The sequence below is a fragment of the Girardinichthys multiradiatus genome, chromosome X, assembly GCF_021462225.1.
Source record: "Girardinichthys multiradiatus isolate DD_20200921_A chromosome X, DD_fGirMul_XY1, whole genome shotgun sequence".
Taxonomy (NCBI): domain Eukaryota; kingdom Metazoa; phylum Chordata; class Actinopteri; order Cyprinodontiformes; family Goodeidae; genus Girardinichthys; species Girardinichthys multiradiatus.
The window spans coordinates 16,217,489-16,234,809 of record NC_061817.1 but is presented as its reverse complement, the minus strand read 5'-3'; the positions used below and the strand labels follow the sequence as shown (position 1 = coordinate 16,234,809).

General features: G+C 41.3%; 1 protein-coding gene across 1 annotated transcript in view; it reads right to left on the bottom strand.

The window, feature by feature from the left end:
* The window catches only part of LOC124863078 (growth hormone secretagogue receptor type 1-like), a 37,382-nt gene extending 22,693 nt beyond the window's left edge, over nucleotides 1-14,689 (bottom strand). The window contains exons 1-4 of the mRNA XM_047357331.1: nucleotides 14,569-14,689; nucleotides 12,320-12,495; nucleotides 1,508-1,997; nucleotides 1,139-1,459 (exon numbers count right to left, since the gene is read on the bottom strand). Of these exons, the coding sequence (XP_047213287.1) occupies nucleotides 1,139-1,459; nucleotides 1,508-1,997; nucleotides 12,320-12,495; nucleotides 14,569-14,689 (1,108 nt within the window). The remainder of the gene's footprint in view (nucleotides 1-1,138; nucleotides 1,460-1,507; nucleotides 1,998-12,319; nucleotides 12,496-14,568) is intronic.
* Nucleotides 14,690-17,321: the final 2,632 nt, after the last annotated feature.

Below are 17,321 nucleotides of genomic sequence, written 5' to 3'. Positions count from 1 at the left end.
ATTGGTCTTATTGGAAAAACACCCAGCTCAGTTTTGCAACTTCTGTCTCAAGGAAGAATTTGACCTGCAGAAGATAACACAGAATGGGCAGTATATGTTATTCCCCCATGCCTAAATTGTAGTAAACACCTGCCAAATGGGCTTGTCTACGGTCACCAAATGAGTGTGGAGAGATGCCAGCCCATAAGAGTGTGCTATAAAGACTGCTGACTGCCCTACTGTGGCACGACATCCTGTTCAGACTTATGCTGTGACGTGTGTCCTCTCTTTGGAAGATTATTATACCTGTTTGAATGAGTTTTATTGTTTATGAGTCCTCACACATGGACACTGCTTCAAAGAAGGCAAAGACTACTTCCTGGGACAACTCAAGAAGTACAACCTTCCACATGAAGTGCTGGTCATCTTCTATACCGTCATTATTCAATCTTTCCTGTGTTTGTCCATTACTGTTCGGTTTGGCTTATCCAGAAAAACAGGATAGGTCCAAACTATGAACAGTTAGGTCTGTAGAGAGGATTATCGGAGCTGACTTTCCCTCCATCTAGGACTTGTACATGTCTAGGATCAGGAACAGGGTAGTTAAGATCTCTGCAGACCTCACACATCCTGAACACAAAACATATTGACTTGTACCCTGAGGTCGGTGCTACAGAGCGCTTTTTGCAAAAACCAGCTGCCACAGAGACAGTTTCTTTCCCCAGATTGTGACTCAGATGAACAATTAACAGTTAGTGTGCTCAGATCAATACCATGCATATTTGCACCAATTCAACCACGTCTTTCCCTTTTGTAAAACCACTGTATATACATAGTTACAAAAAGAAATTATTTTTCTTCTTAAATATTTATATTTAATATTTCTTCAATGAGAGTAGTGGAACTGACGCCTAATTGGTTCCCCGGTTTAAAATTTTAGCTCTGAACCATGTTGTCCTTGTTCTAAATTAGTAAAAGCCTGGTTAACAATTACTGAGCTCAGATACACATAGTGCGATGTGGTGGGTAATGTTTTGAATAATGTTAATTTTACTTCTTAAAGAGGAATTGGAATTGCCTAAACCAGTAGGTCAAAGCTTAACAAAAATTGGTCTCAAATCAGTAAGTCTGTAATGTACAGTCTATGGTGTTTTCTCACCTAACATCTTCACAGTGCTTCGGTGACTCTGATCTCTTTTGCTGCTCTTTGGACGGAGCCACAGTGTCCGTCCAATTAGGGTATACACCAGGCCAAGGATGCAAAGGGGAACCAGGAAGTACAAGTTGGAGAGAATCATCATGGCTGAAAAGAGACCTGAGGATTTGGCGTATTGTGTACAGCGACATTCTCTCCTGTCAATCTCTCCACCACGACTTCCATCTGCTCTTTCTTCTTCTCCTCCTCCCTCATCTTCTTTTTTTTTGTTTTGCTGATCTTTCTCAAATTCAATCTTCCTTTCCTCCTCATTGGCTTCCTCAGCTTCTTTTTCATCTTTCATTTTGGTTATATTTCCTCGTTGCCATTCACTTTCTTCTTTTGATCTGCTGTTTTTGTCTTCAAACCATTTAAACGTTGTGGCATCTTCACCCCATCCTTCTTTCTCTTTCTCTTCCAGGTTTTTTTTCTCTAATCGTGGATCCAGCAAAGCCATGAGTGCACCTTCTCTTTCCCCTCCACTCTTCATTATTCCTCCTTGTTCTCCCTCTCTGCCCACCCATCCTCCTTCCTCCCTCCACTGACTGAGTCCAAACTCCTCTCCCCCAATGTCCTCCACTCCGACCATAACTAAAACAGGTGAAGCACTGACAGCCGCGCCTAGCCACAGGCAGCCAATAATGACCCTGGTTCTGCGGCGTGTTACCACTGTCTTAGCTGTAATCGGCCAGCACACAGCCAGGTACCTCTCCAAGGAGAGGAAGGTGATGTGAAGGATGGTGCAGAAGGTGCAGCACTCTGAGAGGAACATAGTCAGCCTACAGGCGAGGTCACCCAGGGGCCATGGTCTGGGTCTCCAGAGCTGGGGGACACAAAAGGATAAGTCTGATTAGCTAACCCAATAATTAATAAGTGGAAGTGAAAGGAAAAGTGAAAAGAAAAGGACCGATTTTTTTACAAATAAAAATCAAAAAGGTATGGCATACATTTGTATTCCAACCAGTTTACTTTGATACAACACAGTTCCATTCAGTTTATTTATTTATATAGCACCAATTCACAACAGATGTTGTCTCAAGGCACTTTACCAAAGAAGTCAGTTCAATCCAATCATATAGACAGATTCCACATCAAATACCTATATTCCAGTTTGATTCTAGTTCAATTTACTACTCAAATTAATTAAGAAATCCAGCAGATTGCATTGAGTCAGTGACTTGCAGCAATTTTTCTTTCTGGACAAGCATGTAGCAACAGTGGACTGTCGCTTAGGTTATGTTGACTTTGCAATCATTTATACGGAGCATACATGTAGCGACAACGGAAAGGAAAACTAAAGTTACTTTCAGAGGTAACAGTAAATAGTGTCCAACTGTGTGTAATTTATTCTTGTACTGTGAAGGCCTTAGATGTTTGTTAGAGAACAATTCTGAGTAAACAGCATTATAAAGTCCAAGGAACATATCAGACAGCAGAGAGAAAGTTGTGGAGAGGTTTAAGACAATTATCTTAAAGCAGGTTTCAGTTATAATAGTAGTACCAGTAGTTTTTATCATGATTTGGAGGGTTTTGAGTTTTTGATTTTCTTTTTGTGTGTTTATTTGGACTTTTTCCCTGCCAGTTAATGTGGTCTTTAAATATTTATTTCTTTATTCATTACTTCAGTTCCCACTGTTCAATATTGCTTAGAGTTTTCATTTTTAGATTATTCTTTTATTTCCTAGTCATTTTATGTTCTCTGTTTATTTTGTGTTTCTTCTGTTAGCTCTGTATTAGATGTTTCCTTTGGGGTTTCTTTTACTTCCATGCAGTTTCACTCAGGTTTATTATTCTCTCTCAGCCACCCTGCAATAAAGCTCAAGCAGTCCATCTGCTACCTGCTCTTCAGAATCATGCTTTTCACCTGTTTCCCCTGCTATTTATCCCATTTCTCATTGCTCCTTGTTGGTTTATACTTTGGTGCTCGGACCATGTCCATGTCCTTGACTGTCCCCTTCTCAAGTACTCTGTATTTCTACTGGGGGACTTCAACGCCCATGTGGGTAACGACAGTGACACCTGGTGGGGTGTGAATGAAATAAATGGCCTCCACAATCTGAACCAGCAAAGTGTTTTGTTGCTGGACTTCTGTGTCAGTCACAGATTGTTCATAGTGATGTAATGATGCCATGTTCAGGCTTAAGGGTTATCATCAGTGCACTTGGCACCAGGACAACCTAGGAGTTCAGAGAAGCCATGGAGAAGTCATTCTCAAAACGATTCTGGCAAACCTTGTGCCACAGGAGAAAGAAGCAGCTTACTGTGGGGATGGGGAGCTGCTGACCTCGACAGGGGAAATTATCTGGCGGTAACAATAAACCCAAAGCCCCCCACTCCATCAATGACTCTCGCCTTGCAAATGCGCTAAACCAGTTCTGCTGTTGCTTTGAGAGTCAATTGGTCACCATCCCCCGTGACTCCTCCACTCAGCCTCAACCCCGGGTCAGCATTTCCTCCCCTCTCTCCTCAGGGTTGGCCAGCTCCACCCACTCCACCCCGACCCCTCTACATTTCAGAGAAGGAAGTCAATAGACTGTTTAAGTGGCAGAAACCCCTCAAAGCAGTTGGACTGGACCGTGTCTCCCCATCCACCCTGAAGCACTGAGCTGATCCGCTGTCTTCGGTGTTCACAGACATTTTTAACACCTCACTGGGGACATGCCAGGTGCCAGCCTGCTTCAAACACTCCATCATCATCCCTGTCCCAAAAAAACAAGGACTGAAAAACTTCAGAGCTGTTGCCCTGACCTCAGAGGTAATGAAGTCCTTTGAGCACCTTGTGTTGACCCATCTTAAATCCATCACAGAACCATTTCTGGATCCCCTGCAGTTTGCCTACAGAGACAACAAGTCTGTGGATGATACAATAAACATGGCCCTTCACTACATTCTGCAGTACCTGGCCTCCTCAGGAACCTATGCCAGGATCCTGTTTGTGGACTTCCAGTTCACAAACAGGACAAACACGAACTTCCTGACAGGAAGCAGCACGTGAAGCTGGGAAAACATGTCTCTGATCCCAGGACCATCAGCTCCAGTTCTCCTCAAGGCTGTGTTCTTCCCCCTCTGCTCTTCTCCCTGTACACCAACAGCTGCACCTTCAGTCACCAGTCACTCAAGCTCCTGAAGTTTGCAGATGACATCACCCTCAATGGGCTCATCTCTGGGGGAGATGAGTCTGCCTACAGGAGGGAGATTGACCATATGGTGAGCTTGTACAGCCAGAACAGTCTGGAGCTCAACGCTCTGAAAACAATAGACATGATCAAGGACTTCAGAAAAAGCACAGCCCGACCCACCCCCATCAACTTGTGTGACTCTCCAGTCACCATTGTGGACTTCTTTTGTTTCCTGGGCACCATCATGATCTCAAGTTGGAGCTGAACATCACCTCCCTCACCAAGAAGGCTCAGTGGAGAACCTACTTTCTGCAGCAGCTGAAGAAGTTCAGCCTGCCAAAGACAGTGATGGTGCACTTCTACTCCACCATCATTGAGTCCATCCTCACCTCTTCCATCACCATCTGGTACACTGCTGCCACCATCAGGGACAAGGGCAGGCTGCAGCGTGTCATTCGCTCTGCAGAGAGGGTGATTGGCTGCAATCTCCCTTCTCTTCAGGTACTGCATGCCTCCATGACTCGGAGGCAAGCAGGAAAGATTACAGCTGACTCCTCCCACCCTGGACACAAACTGTTTCAGACTCTCCCCTCTGACAGGAGGCTGCAGGCCATCAGCCTTCTGTCAGAGGGGAGAGTCACCTTCTTTCCGTCTGCAGCTAGCCTCAGTAACAAGACCCTGGCCCCCCACTGACAACTTTCCCCTTCCAAATAGCATTAATATCTCAGTACATGTAAATACTATTTCATTAATTTCTTATGTTGTTATTGTATATTTTTAATATTTGCCACGGTGTTGCGTACCTCAGCCTCTTCAACATCGCTTGGCTGTCAGGGACAGCAGGCTACCGCTGGGAACTGGAAGACCAGGGTGGTGGTGGAGGTTGTGCTCCAACTAAAGGGGGATCACACTCCTCAGCCTCTCCAGGAAGGCCTATGCCACTCTGTTTGAGAGGAAAGTCCGACCGATGTTCAAACCTCGACTTCCAGAGGAGCAGTGGTAGTTTTTATCCATTAAGACGGACCTGTTGCTGGTAATGTTGGAGTCCTGTAGGGCTGCCCTTTGTTAACGGTCCAGTTCATAATTTTCATGGACAGAATTTCATGGAGGACTTTAAGTATCTTGGGGGTCCTGTTCATGAGAGAGGGGAGAATGAAACTGGAATCAATACATCGGTGCGGCCTCCACAGTAACAGTAGATACAAGCGGTTGAAATGAGCTTCTCCACAGGGTGGCTGAGCACTCCCTTCGAGATAGGGTGAGGAGCCTGGCCATTTGGGAGGAGCTCAGAGTAGAGCCACTGCTCCTCCACATCGAGAGGAGTTAGCTGAGGTGGCTCGGACATCTGTTCTGGATGCCCTTCTGGATGCCTCTCACTGGGAGGAGGGCCCAGGGGAGAGCCCAGGATTCACTGAAGGTACTATGTATTTCAGCTATTGGAGCTAGAGATGGAGGAGTTGTCTGGGGTGAGGGAAATCTGGGCGTCTCTGCTGAGACTGCTGCCCCCACAACCCGGTCCTGGATAAGCAAAAGAAGACGACAGCGACGTACCAGGCTTTTATTTGTGGATTTTTTCTCTGGTTTCAATACAATTTAACGGCAGATTTTACTTCAAAGGTTCCCTGAACAGTTTAATTTAAGTAACAATCTGCTGGGTTGGATTCTAGATTTTTTAATGAACAGGACACAGAGAGTGAGAGTTAACAACTGTCTCTCAGATTTCAAATATATTTCCACTGGATCATCTCAGGGCTGTGTGCTGTCACATTTGCTTTTTATTCCATATACTAACATGTGCCAGAGCAGCCATGAGAACAGGTTCATAATAAAATATTCAGATGATTCTGTTGTTGTCATACCCCTTTTCCAAGGGTTATACTTTGGCCTGCTCATAATAAAATATTCAGATGATTCTGTTGTGTCCTGCTCCGCTCAACCCGTTTCCATTACTGGCTTTCTACCCCAGTGTTGGCTTTCTTGTTTCTTGCTTGTCAGGTTGTCCCATTGGGGGTGAGTAGGGATGAAATTCAATTCAATTCAAATTCAAAAATACTTTATTAATCCCAAAGGGATATTAAATGTTGTTCTAGAGCATTATGAAGGTTTCTTCAAAGAGTCGTTGTAGATGCTGATGGCTGTGGGCAGGAAGGATCTCCTGTAGCGCTCCGTCTTACAGCACATCTGAAGAAGCCTCTGACTGAAGACACTCTGTTGTTGTAGGACAGTCTCATGAAGAGGATGCTCAGGGTTCTCCATAATGTTCTTCATTTTATGAAGAATCCGTCTTTCCACAATGATCTCCAGAGGTTCCAGAGGAGTCCCCAGAACAGAGCCAGCTTTCAGTTTGTTGAGCTTTTTTAAGTCCCTGGTTCTGATGCTGATTCCCCAGCAGATGATGGCAGAAGAGATCACACTCTCCACAACAGACTTATAGAAGATATGCAGCATCTTGCTGCAAACACCAAAGGACCTAAGCTTCCTCAAGAAGTACAGTCTGCTCTGTCCCTTCTTCTGGATGACTTCACAGTTGCATCTCCACTCCAGTCTGTTGTCCAGGTGAACACCGAGGTATTTATACTCCTCCACCACCTCCACCTCTCCTCCCATGATGGAAATAGTTTTTGACCTATTGCTGTTTCTCTTAAAATCTACAATCATCTCCTTTGTTTTAGTCACGTTCAAGATGAGATGATTGTTTCCACACCATGCCACAAAGCGGTCCACCTCCTTCCTGTACTCAGCTTCTTGTCCATCTCTGATCCACCCCACAACTGCAGAATCATCCGAGTATTTCTGCAGATGACAGAAGTCTGTCTTGTACTGGAAGTCTGAGGTGTACAGAGTGAAAAGGAATGGTGAGAGTACAGTCCCCTGTGGTGCTCCTGTGCTGCTGACTACCTGGTTAGACTCATAACCCTTCAGTCTCACAAACTGTGGTCTGTTTGTCAGGTAGTCTTTGATCCAGGAGATTGTTGAGGCTTCCACCTGAGTCTTCTGGAGTTTCTGACAAAGCAAATCAAGTTGGATTGTATTAAATGCACTGGAGAAATCAAAGAACATGATCCTCACAGTGCTGCTGGCTTTGTCCAGATGACAGTGGGTTTGTTGAAGCAGGTGTATGATGGCATCTTCAACTCCAACTCCACAGCGATAAGCAAACTGAAGGGGGTCCTGATGGTTTACTGTTTGCTTACTCAGGTGGGCCAACAGGAGTCTCTCTAGGACCTTCATGATGTGGGTTGTCAGGACAACAGGTCTATAGTCATTGAGGACTGATGGGTGAGTTTTCTTTGGTACCGGAACAAGACAGGAGGTCTTCCACAACACTGGAACCTTCTTCTGGGCCAGGCTAAGGTTGAAGAGGTGCTGCAGAATCCCACAGAGCTGCTCTGCACAGGCCTTCAGGACTCTAGGGCTGACATGATCTGGACCTGCAGCCTTATTCCGATTCAGTCTCCAGTTGTCTCTTCACCTGACTTCTTGAGACACACAGGTGGAAGGGGGAAGCAAAGGAAGCATCAGCATCTTCTGATATGGTTGAAGGCAAACATGTAGAAGCAGAAGGGTCTATGGCTGAGGTGGAAGATAAAAAATTTGAGATGTTACTGGACAGCTGTGGGTCAAAGGAGGGTGGGATGTCTGTTTGGCTGTGAGCAGGAGAGGAGGATGCGAAGCTTGTTTCTGAACTGAACCTATTGAAGAATGTGTTCAGTTCAGTGGCTCTGTCCAGACCTTCATCGGTCTGATCATCCTTCTGCTTGAAGCCTGTGATCTTCTTCATTCCTGACCACACATCTCTGATATTATTTTGCTGGAGCTTGTTCTCCAGCTTCTTCTTGTACACCTCCTTGTTGTCTTATCTTATCTTACCAAAAGAAGGTTCCGGTGTTGAGGAAGACCACCTGTCTTGTTCCGGTACCAAAGAAAACTCACCCATCAGTCCTCAATGACTATAGACCTGTTGCCCTGACATCTCACATCATGAAGGTCCTAGAGAGACTCCTGTTGGCTCACCCCTTCAGTTTGCTTATCGCTGTGGAGTTGGAGTTGAAGATGCCATCATACACCTGCTTCAACAAACCCACTGTCATCTGGACAAAGCCAGCAGCACTGTGAGGATCATGTTCTTTGATTTCTCCAGTGCATTTAATACAATCCAACCTGATTTGCTTTGTCAGAAACTCCAGAAGACTCAGGTGGAGGCCTCAACAATCTCCTGGATCAAAGACTACCTGACAAACAGACCACAGTTTGTGACACTGAAGGGTTATGAGTCTAACCAGGTGGTCAGCAGCACAGGAGCACCACAGGGGACTGTACTCTCACCATTCCTTTTCACTCTGTACACCTCAGACTTCCAGTACAAGACAGACTCCTGTCATCTGCAGAAATACTCGGATGATTCTGCAGTCGTGGGGTGGATCAGAGATGGACAAGAAGCTGAGTACAGGAAGGTGGTGGACCGCTTTGAGGCATGGTGCGGAAACAATCATCTCATCTTGAACTTGACTAAAACAAAGGAGATGATTGTAGATTTTAAGAGAAACAGGAATAAGTCAAAAACTATTTCCATCATGGGAGAAGAGGTGGAGGTGGTGGAGGAGTATAAATACCTCGGTGTTCACCTGGACAACAGACTAGAGTGGAGATGCAACTGTGAAGCCATCTACAAGAAGGGACAGAGCAGACTGTACTTCTTGAGGAAGCTTAGGTCCTTTGGTGTTTGCAGCAAGATGCTGCATATCTTCTATAAGTCTGTTGTGGAAAGTGTGATCTCTTCTACCATCATCTGCTGGGGAAGCAGCATCAGAGCCAGGGACTTAAAAAAGCTCAACAAGCTGATAAAGAAGACTGGCTCTGTTCTGGGGACTCCTCTAGTATTTTTGAATTTAATTGAATTGAATTGACTTTAAGTTGCTTCTGTAAACTCCTTAATAATTCTCTGTATCCCTCTCTGAAGGCTCTTTTTTTCTTATTAAGCTGGTCCTTCAGGTCACTGGTGATCCAGGGTTTGTTACTGGGGAAGCATCTTACTGTTCTGGTGGGGATGATGTGATCCACACAGAAGTTTATATAGTCGGTTACACACTCAGTCATGGCATTGATGTCCTCTCCATGTGGCTGGCACAGTGCGTCCCAATCTGTAGCCTCAAAGCAACCTTGCAGAGCTTCTTCAGCTTCCTGTGACCATTTTCTCACAGTCCTCTTTATTACAGGTTGCCTCTGAACAAGGGGCTTATATTTCAAGCAGAGAAAAACAAGATTGTGATCTGATTTGCCTAGAGGAGGTCTTGCTGTAGAGATGTATGAGTCCTTGACATTTGCATAAAACAAATCCAATGTTTTGTTTTCTCTGGTAGAGCAGCTGACAAACTGTTAATACGTTGGAAATGTAGCAGAGGGTGATGCATGGTTAAAATCACCAGAAATTGCCACAAAAGCATTGGGGTTTTGTGTCTGTAGCTTAGCAACAACTGAGCTGATGGCATCACATGCAGTGTCAGCAACAGTGGAAGGTGGAACGTAAACTGTTGCCAAAATAACACTGGTGAACTCTCTGGGTAAATGATATGGAATAATATGTAAATAAATATAATATAATAATAATAATAATATATGTAAATAAATTTGATGTGAACAAACAGCTGTTCACTGATTGGCCTTGTGTGTGGTCAGCTGACAGCTTGAAGCCACACCTCCAGCTGTCAATGGTAACACAACAGGCTTCGTGCCCAGCATGTCACGTTGTGGTTTTGAATCGGACCAAAGTGCAGACAAGAGCTTGGCAGGATCATCTTTGTAATTCATAAGTTTATTTATAAGGTCAAAAAAACATAGCAAAAACACTGCAGGAATGAACCAGAGTCCAGATACAAAAGCTTACAAACATCACTGCAGGTTTCCCAAGGCAAGGCGTAGCAAAACTAAGCATAATCATAGACGAGAACGAGGTGTGACGAACACAAGGAACCAGCAGGGAACACAGAGCACAGACCAATTAAAATACAGAGAGACATGAGGGGGGAACAAAGGGCAGATAATCAAAGAAACTGGGAACAGGTGTGACATGGACGCAGGGAGACAGAGGGAGCAGGTGAACCTAATGAGACTAAGACATGAGGAAAAGGACTAATTAACAAACAGTGAAACAGACCAATACAAAAACTATAGACAAAGATAAAACAGAATCAAAGCATAAAAAATCAAGACAAAACCAAGAAATAAAGGAAACAGAAAAAACTGGAGGAATCCTGATACAAAAGTAAACAAACCTAAAACCACACTGACTAAATAAACTAGAACCAAGCAGGGAACGTGAGGACAAGCAAAGATGTAACCAAAATCTAAAGCTGACCTAACATAAATAAACACAGAGAATCCAAGGAAGATACAGAACTATGAAAATCACAATAATCATGAAACTATTCTAAGTAAGGCAACACTAAAGGAACAAGGGTGAGAGGAAACCAACAACACTAGGAGGCGGTAGAGAAAAACAAACTAATAAACATGATACAAAAACCAAAATAGAAACATCTAGACAAAATAAACCATCACAAGAGACCAAAACTAACAAAACCAAAGTCCAAAATGTCACACCGTGACACAGCAGAGCGAGGTAGAGAGGAGTGGAGCAGTGCTGGAACAATGAATGGAAAGGAGCAGTATTCTTCAGGAGAATGAAAGCACACACTGTCCAGTGACTAATGACCTTGTTCAATGGTGTGAAGAGTGTAGCCTCCAACTGAACGCAGATAAGACCAAAGACATGACCCGTACTTTTAAAAGGAAACCTCACAATCACAAACTTTAATTAAAGGTCATGCCATCGAGAGTGTGCATTCCTACAAATATATTGGGACTGTTGTAGATGATAAATTGGACTTTGACGGTACCTGTGAAGCTGTGTGCAAAATGGCTCATCAGCGCCTATTGTGTCTAAAAAGCTCTACCATTTTAATAGAGACCAAATTGGCTCTCTTTTATCAAATCTGTTTTATCCTTTTCTTTGGTGTCATGGTTTGGTCATACAGCTTTGAAAGAGAAATTTCCTTTTTGCAGATAGTTAATGTGTTGTCCAGACTGACTGAGAGTCCCAACAATCAGTCTCATCTCTGTACAGCAGGCAGGTACAGCGTATTTCCTTTTAATTGACACCTCCCATCCCTTTCACAAAGAGTTTCAGCTCCTGTCCTCTGGACACAGATTCCTAGTCCAAAAATGTAGGACAAGATGTTTTAAAAACAGAGACAATGCTGGAGTTCACCTTGCTGAAAAACACCAACCTTAAATATACAGCCAGATCCACACTGGAATGTTTTAGATCAAAGATTATTCATGGGTTAAAATGGCCCAGTCAAAGCCAAGACTTAAAACCAGTGGCAACCACCAGTGGCAAGTATTGAAAATTGACGTTTACACATGCTCTCTATCCAATCTAACTGTAGAATTGGATAGAGAGCATCTTTAATTACAGCTGCAGGTATATAATTGTAGACCTGCAGCTGTAATTGCAGCAAAAGTCGTTCTACCAAGTATTGACTCAGGGGAGCTGAATGCAATAAATGCAAGGCTTTTCAGCTTTTTATTTGTGAAAATTTCTTAAAGACCTGTATCATTTTTCTTCACAATGACTATCAGCAAAATCGATTTCAATTTAAATCCCAATACTTATTTTCATACCCTTAAAACCTACATTTAAAGGGTATAAAAACCTTTGCCATGGACTGTAATTGTAGTTGTACAGAGGAAATGATAAAATGATTCAAAACCACTTTGAGTATAACTGAACATTTGAGAGCAGCAAAACCTAATTTTGAGGGATTCTCCCCGAGGGGACAGCAACAATAACTAGTTTAAACAACCATCACTGGTAAGACCACAATTTCCAACATGAGTTGGATGTGGTACGTTGTTACTTTCTTTCAAACAGGAAAGATGCTCCTTCAGAAAAACATTTTGTAACAAGATCCTGGCTGCATGCAGACAGAACAAGCATGCAAACAAGAGTGTACCCTGATTGTACCTTATAGAGATCCAGCGGAAGTAGAAGGAGAATCAACAGATCACTGACGGCCATGCTGCTCAGGTACAGGTAAGTAGAGCTTCTCATGTGTGGACGGAGGCAGACCACCAGTATGGTTAATATGTTCCCAAGAAGGCCAAGTAACATCAGTTGAACATAAATCACTGTCACACAAACTGAAACAAGAAAGTGGATTGAAGTGTTTTAAACAACCAGCATGTTGTTTTTATTTCTGAATTTTTTAATTTAAATATATTCTTTTAGCCAGGAAAAATCCTAATAAACTGATAAATTATTTGCTAACAACCTGTAAGTTATGGTATTACACCAGGTGGAATTTTAAATCCTAAAAACAACAGTATCATTTCATTGACTTTAAAACTAGACTGATTGCCATCCCTCCTTTCAAGTTCTCACAAAACCTCTCTTCCAAGTTTCTGAACTATTTGTTTAAGACAAAAATGAGGGGCAGGATGGAGAGGGTTTTTCCAGTTCATCTGATTAATCATGCACCTCCATACAATTAAAAATCTGGACAAATGTCCCTTGATACATTTTTACAGCAGTAAGACTTCTTTTGTAAAGTAAGGAAGGAACTAGTTAATGAGGTACGTAGTTGTGTGGACAGTTGACTGGTAAAGTCTTCTCTTTGGGCTGTCTGACATTTTAAGGACCCAGTAGATAAAAGAAACTTTGACAAACCATTTGTAAACAATGTGAAAATGTTGCAACTGGCTAACGATTAAAACTAAAAATGCTGACCGTTGTTTCTGCTGCAACGTTTCATATTAGGACTAAATTTAGAGGCTATTTCACAGTTTTTTAATCAGAATCAGAATCAGCTTTATTGCCAAGTTTATGCATACAAACAAGGAATTTGACTCCGGTACACTTTGCTCTTTTGTTCTGTTTTTGCATTACAGAATATACAAATTTACAATTTACAATGTACAATATACACATATCTAATAAAAAAGGTGCATTTGCAAAGTGAGTCTGGACGACATTTGATTATCTCTTGTTCATATTCTAACATAAAAAAATTTAAGAAAAGTAGCCTAGTAAGTGAGTTGTTGCCTTTTGCAACCACTTTTAAATTATTTATGTGGGAGGGTTTTGGTGGAAAAGAAAATGCAACAGAGTTACAAACTAGGGGTAATTTGTCAGGGAAGAACACTGGGAGAATACAGTGGCTGGCTAACCATTAACTGCTAACATTGCTAAAGCTGCCATCTGCTTCAAGCTATTTGCTCTAAACTAAATGGCTATTTCCCTGTTTTTAATGAGTTTGGACTACATTCAATGGCCTCTAGATTAGAATCTAAAATACGTAAACCAAACATGAACTGGATTATTCTACAATGAACAGGGACTCTTTGAAACATAGTTTTATATTTGTGAAACATCTTATTGTAAAAAAACAAAAGAGCATTTTCAATACTTTTTAAACATTAGGACAATCATAGTTTGAGGCAACTATGGAAACGACAATACCTGGTCTAGTTAAATCGTGCACAGATTACAGATTCTTTAAAATACTGTTTCACGATTAGATAAATCTTCATCTGTATGATTCGATTGAAATTACTTTGTAAATTGCCTTGAGACACCATTGTTTTGGCGCTTTTTAAATAAACTGGATAAAACTGAATTCACTCTGAAAATTAAAAAACAAAAACAAAAGGGGAGTCTTGGTTTCCCCAAAAGTTTGTTCAAATCGTTTTTCGTTTTTGGGAATCGTTCTGTTTTTTGGGCTTTATAAGCCATTACACCTACAAACAGAAGACTTAACAATGAATGAAATGACAGTGGATTGTCTAAATTGTTTAGTTACTGAAAATCTTACATTAAAAGTAGACAATATTTCCTCTGAAAATAGCAATCAGTTTCTCAGTTTTCTAATAATACTGTAAAATGGAACAACAATGACAGAGCAGTTATTTTTGCCCCAGTTCTTTCTTTGGGGACAGATTCAAAAGAAGCATTCAAACTTATCAAAATATAACAATATCCAAGTTTAACATTCTGTAATCCATTGTAATTGTGCCCAATAGTGCAAAAAATTTAAATGTGTTTCTTTATATTCACGCAACATACATTTCTTCCAATTAATATTCATTTTGTGTCCATTTTGACTGAGGATCAGGAAGACAGTCAGTAGGCCATTTTGATTTGGCACTAATATTTAAGGTAGTCCTTAACGTTGCTTTAACCTTCTAAAATACTTAAAATTTATGTTTTCTACCCACCTAACCCAATCAGTCCAAACATAGGTTCCTCCCAGTAGCAGTCTTGGTTTGAGCAGTCTTCCTGGAAGCCTGATGCTAAGCTGCAGTTTTTTCCTTCACAGCCACTGCTCATGTATTCCATGTCTGTCAGATCCATGCTGATGCCCAGATGGGGTTAGATTAGCAGAAGAAGGCAGAGGGGAGCAGTGTATCCCCCAGGATACCGGCAGCAGAGGTGACGCACACCAATGGATTTCCTATTACACTCGATAAACACCAGCAATGAAGGGGGAGTGTTTTCTGGATCTAAGACAGAGAGAAAAAGAACACAACAACACTTATTTCATATCACGTACTGTAATGCCTTCAAAACATGAAATAAACAAACATGTCTAGGATATTGTATGTGTACATGTCCACTTTAAACACGACTTAATATTGCATATCAAGGAAAACAGATGCTCATCAATATTTTAGATGAACCTCACCACTCACTGGTACAATATGGTTTTTCACTGAAGTTCATTGGTAGTAACTGGCAAAACAAAAACAACCAAAGTCTGTTAATTAATTCTTAAAAATGACTTAAATCAAATTTAACCAAAAACTGCGAATTAATGTTTACAACTACACATATTTTAAACTTAAATATGATATACTCACTGACTGAGAGGAGTGTCAATGCCTGGTGTACAGTATGTCTTCTGCAAAGGCTGCTACTTACACACTTATAAACACTCTCTCTCCTCTTACACCTCCCTTTCATATCTTGTGATCAGTGTTTTCTTGTACAGTTCATGATGCGCATACCAACTATTTTTTATCTTTTAAAGCATCTTAGAAGTCTTAAAAATAAGAACATGTACTACAATTATATTTTATTGTTGTTTACATTTTAATAAAACATGAGGGTCAATCATTTTTGGTGTGATTTGTGTTTATTTAGCTTTAATCATGGGCTCTTGTCGTGGTTTGGTCATCTTACTTGAAAAATCTCAGGGGTCACAAGACAATCTAAACACCACAAAGCAGATTTGCTGATCCACATGAAGAAGAAAGCAGGTTGGTGGCACAATTCTGAAAGGTAATTAGATGAGACCAATTAGCCTTTGGCAGCGTTACTAGGAGCATACATATTTGGCTAAGATGTTATACTCAACTGCCATACCCGAAGACTTTTATGTCATGCACTGCACTTCAGTATTATAAAGATGAATGCATTAATTTTAGCTCATGCAATTTCACTAATCCACAAAAAATGTTTTACTGCATGAGCATCGACTGCCACTGAAGTATTTGCAAGAAAGATTTGAATACAGCAATAGTAAAGCTTTCAGGGGAATACAGCCAGTGATGCATGATGTCCATGACTTCAATGAACACATGATTAATTGCAATTTACTCACAACAGATAATCACTACTTCAAAATTTTGACTGCAATATTTATATAATGTTTCTGGCTAACTGATGGCCATATGCATTCAAATTAATTTTTTATGAACTTACATCTACTGTCCAATATGTGCCAGTGTATAGATTTCAAAGAGTCCAAAGAAGTGGCTTATGGATCAGAATACTCATCTAGGAACCTGCTCTTTTGGGAAGTATTTTTAGCTTTTTGGAGGTGCAAACCGACTGCAGAAAAAAAATGGTTGATAGAGGACATTCTTTGTCACAGCTGAACAAAGCTTGAAAATAAACATCCCAATGTCAACAGACTAAATAATCAGCCTTCTACTGCTTTGTACTCATTTATTACTCATGAAAATGTTCTTTTATATATTATTCCTTGGACCTCCACCAGTAGTGTGGCATCAGCATATTTTGATCCATATGCAAGTATGCCACAACCAAACTTATGCAAGGTGTTTGCATAGAAGGCAGCTGTCCACTGTAGTGCCTATTACGCATGAAAGGGGTTAAATAAGTTTCAGCTGTTAAAAAAGCTAGCAGGATACTACATACAGGCTTGACTAGACAGTAAAATTCTGCAATATGTACAAAATAGATGGTATGGGACTCTTGTAAAGTTTCTCTTTTTTTTAGACAAAACCTTCTCCTGATTGCTTAGCTCTTCTAGAAAAACATCTGCACAAAGACAAACAGGTAAGCACCATCCTGATCCAATCCATGTGTGTAGTCGGGTTCTTCTCATATATTTGAGGTATTTACTAATAAATTCGTATATAGAAAAAAATTTAAAGTAAAATAAATGTTTTAAATAAACAAGAAGAGTAATCAAATATTCATCCAGAACTGTTAACAGTGACACAGTGTGTGGTTTCTCTATGGCTTGCTAAGAGACATTTCGCCAAATATTGAGTTGGTATGTTCAGTTTTGACCAGGTTTTGGATTAGGGAGATTTTTTATGAGAAATTTGTGAGGATTTTTTTTTTTCCGTAAATTCAAATTTTGTCATGTTTTTAAGACTAACTACAGCTTTCGAAGTCATTTTGTTGCCAACTTCTGACCGGGCATACGAGGGCGCTGTTTCAACAAAACACAAAACAGGTGTTGTGCGAAATTCTGTTCCCCTGAAATATTCTGTTCCCCCCCTGTGTCGGGAGCGCGCACTGCAGCCAGAGAGGCGGATCCGACCGTCTTCACAGCTTTTCTGATCAATTTGTCGGTAAAACGACGAAACGTATTCATGTCAATGTGGTTACCTAATTTTTAATCAACAGCTCCTAGAAAAAATAATAAATAAATACAATTTGAACCTGGTCTTGTGAGGTTGTTTTTGCACAGTTTCTTGTTGTTTGTCTTTTCCAA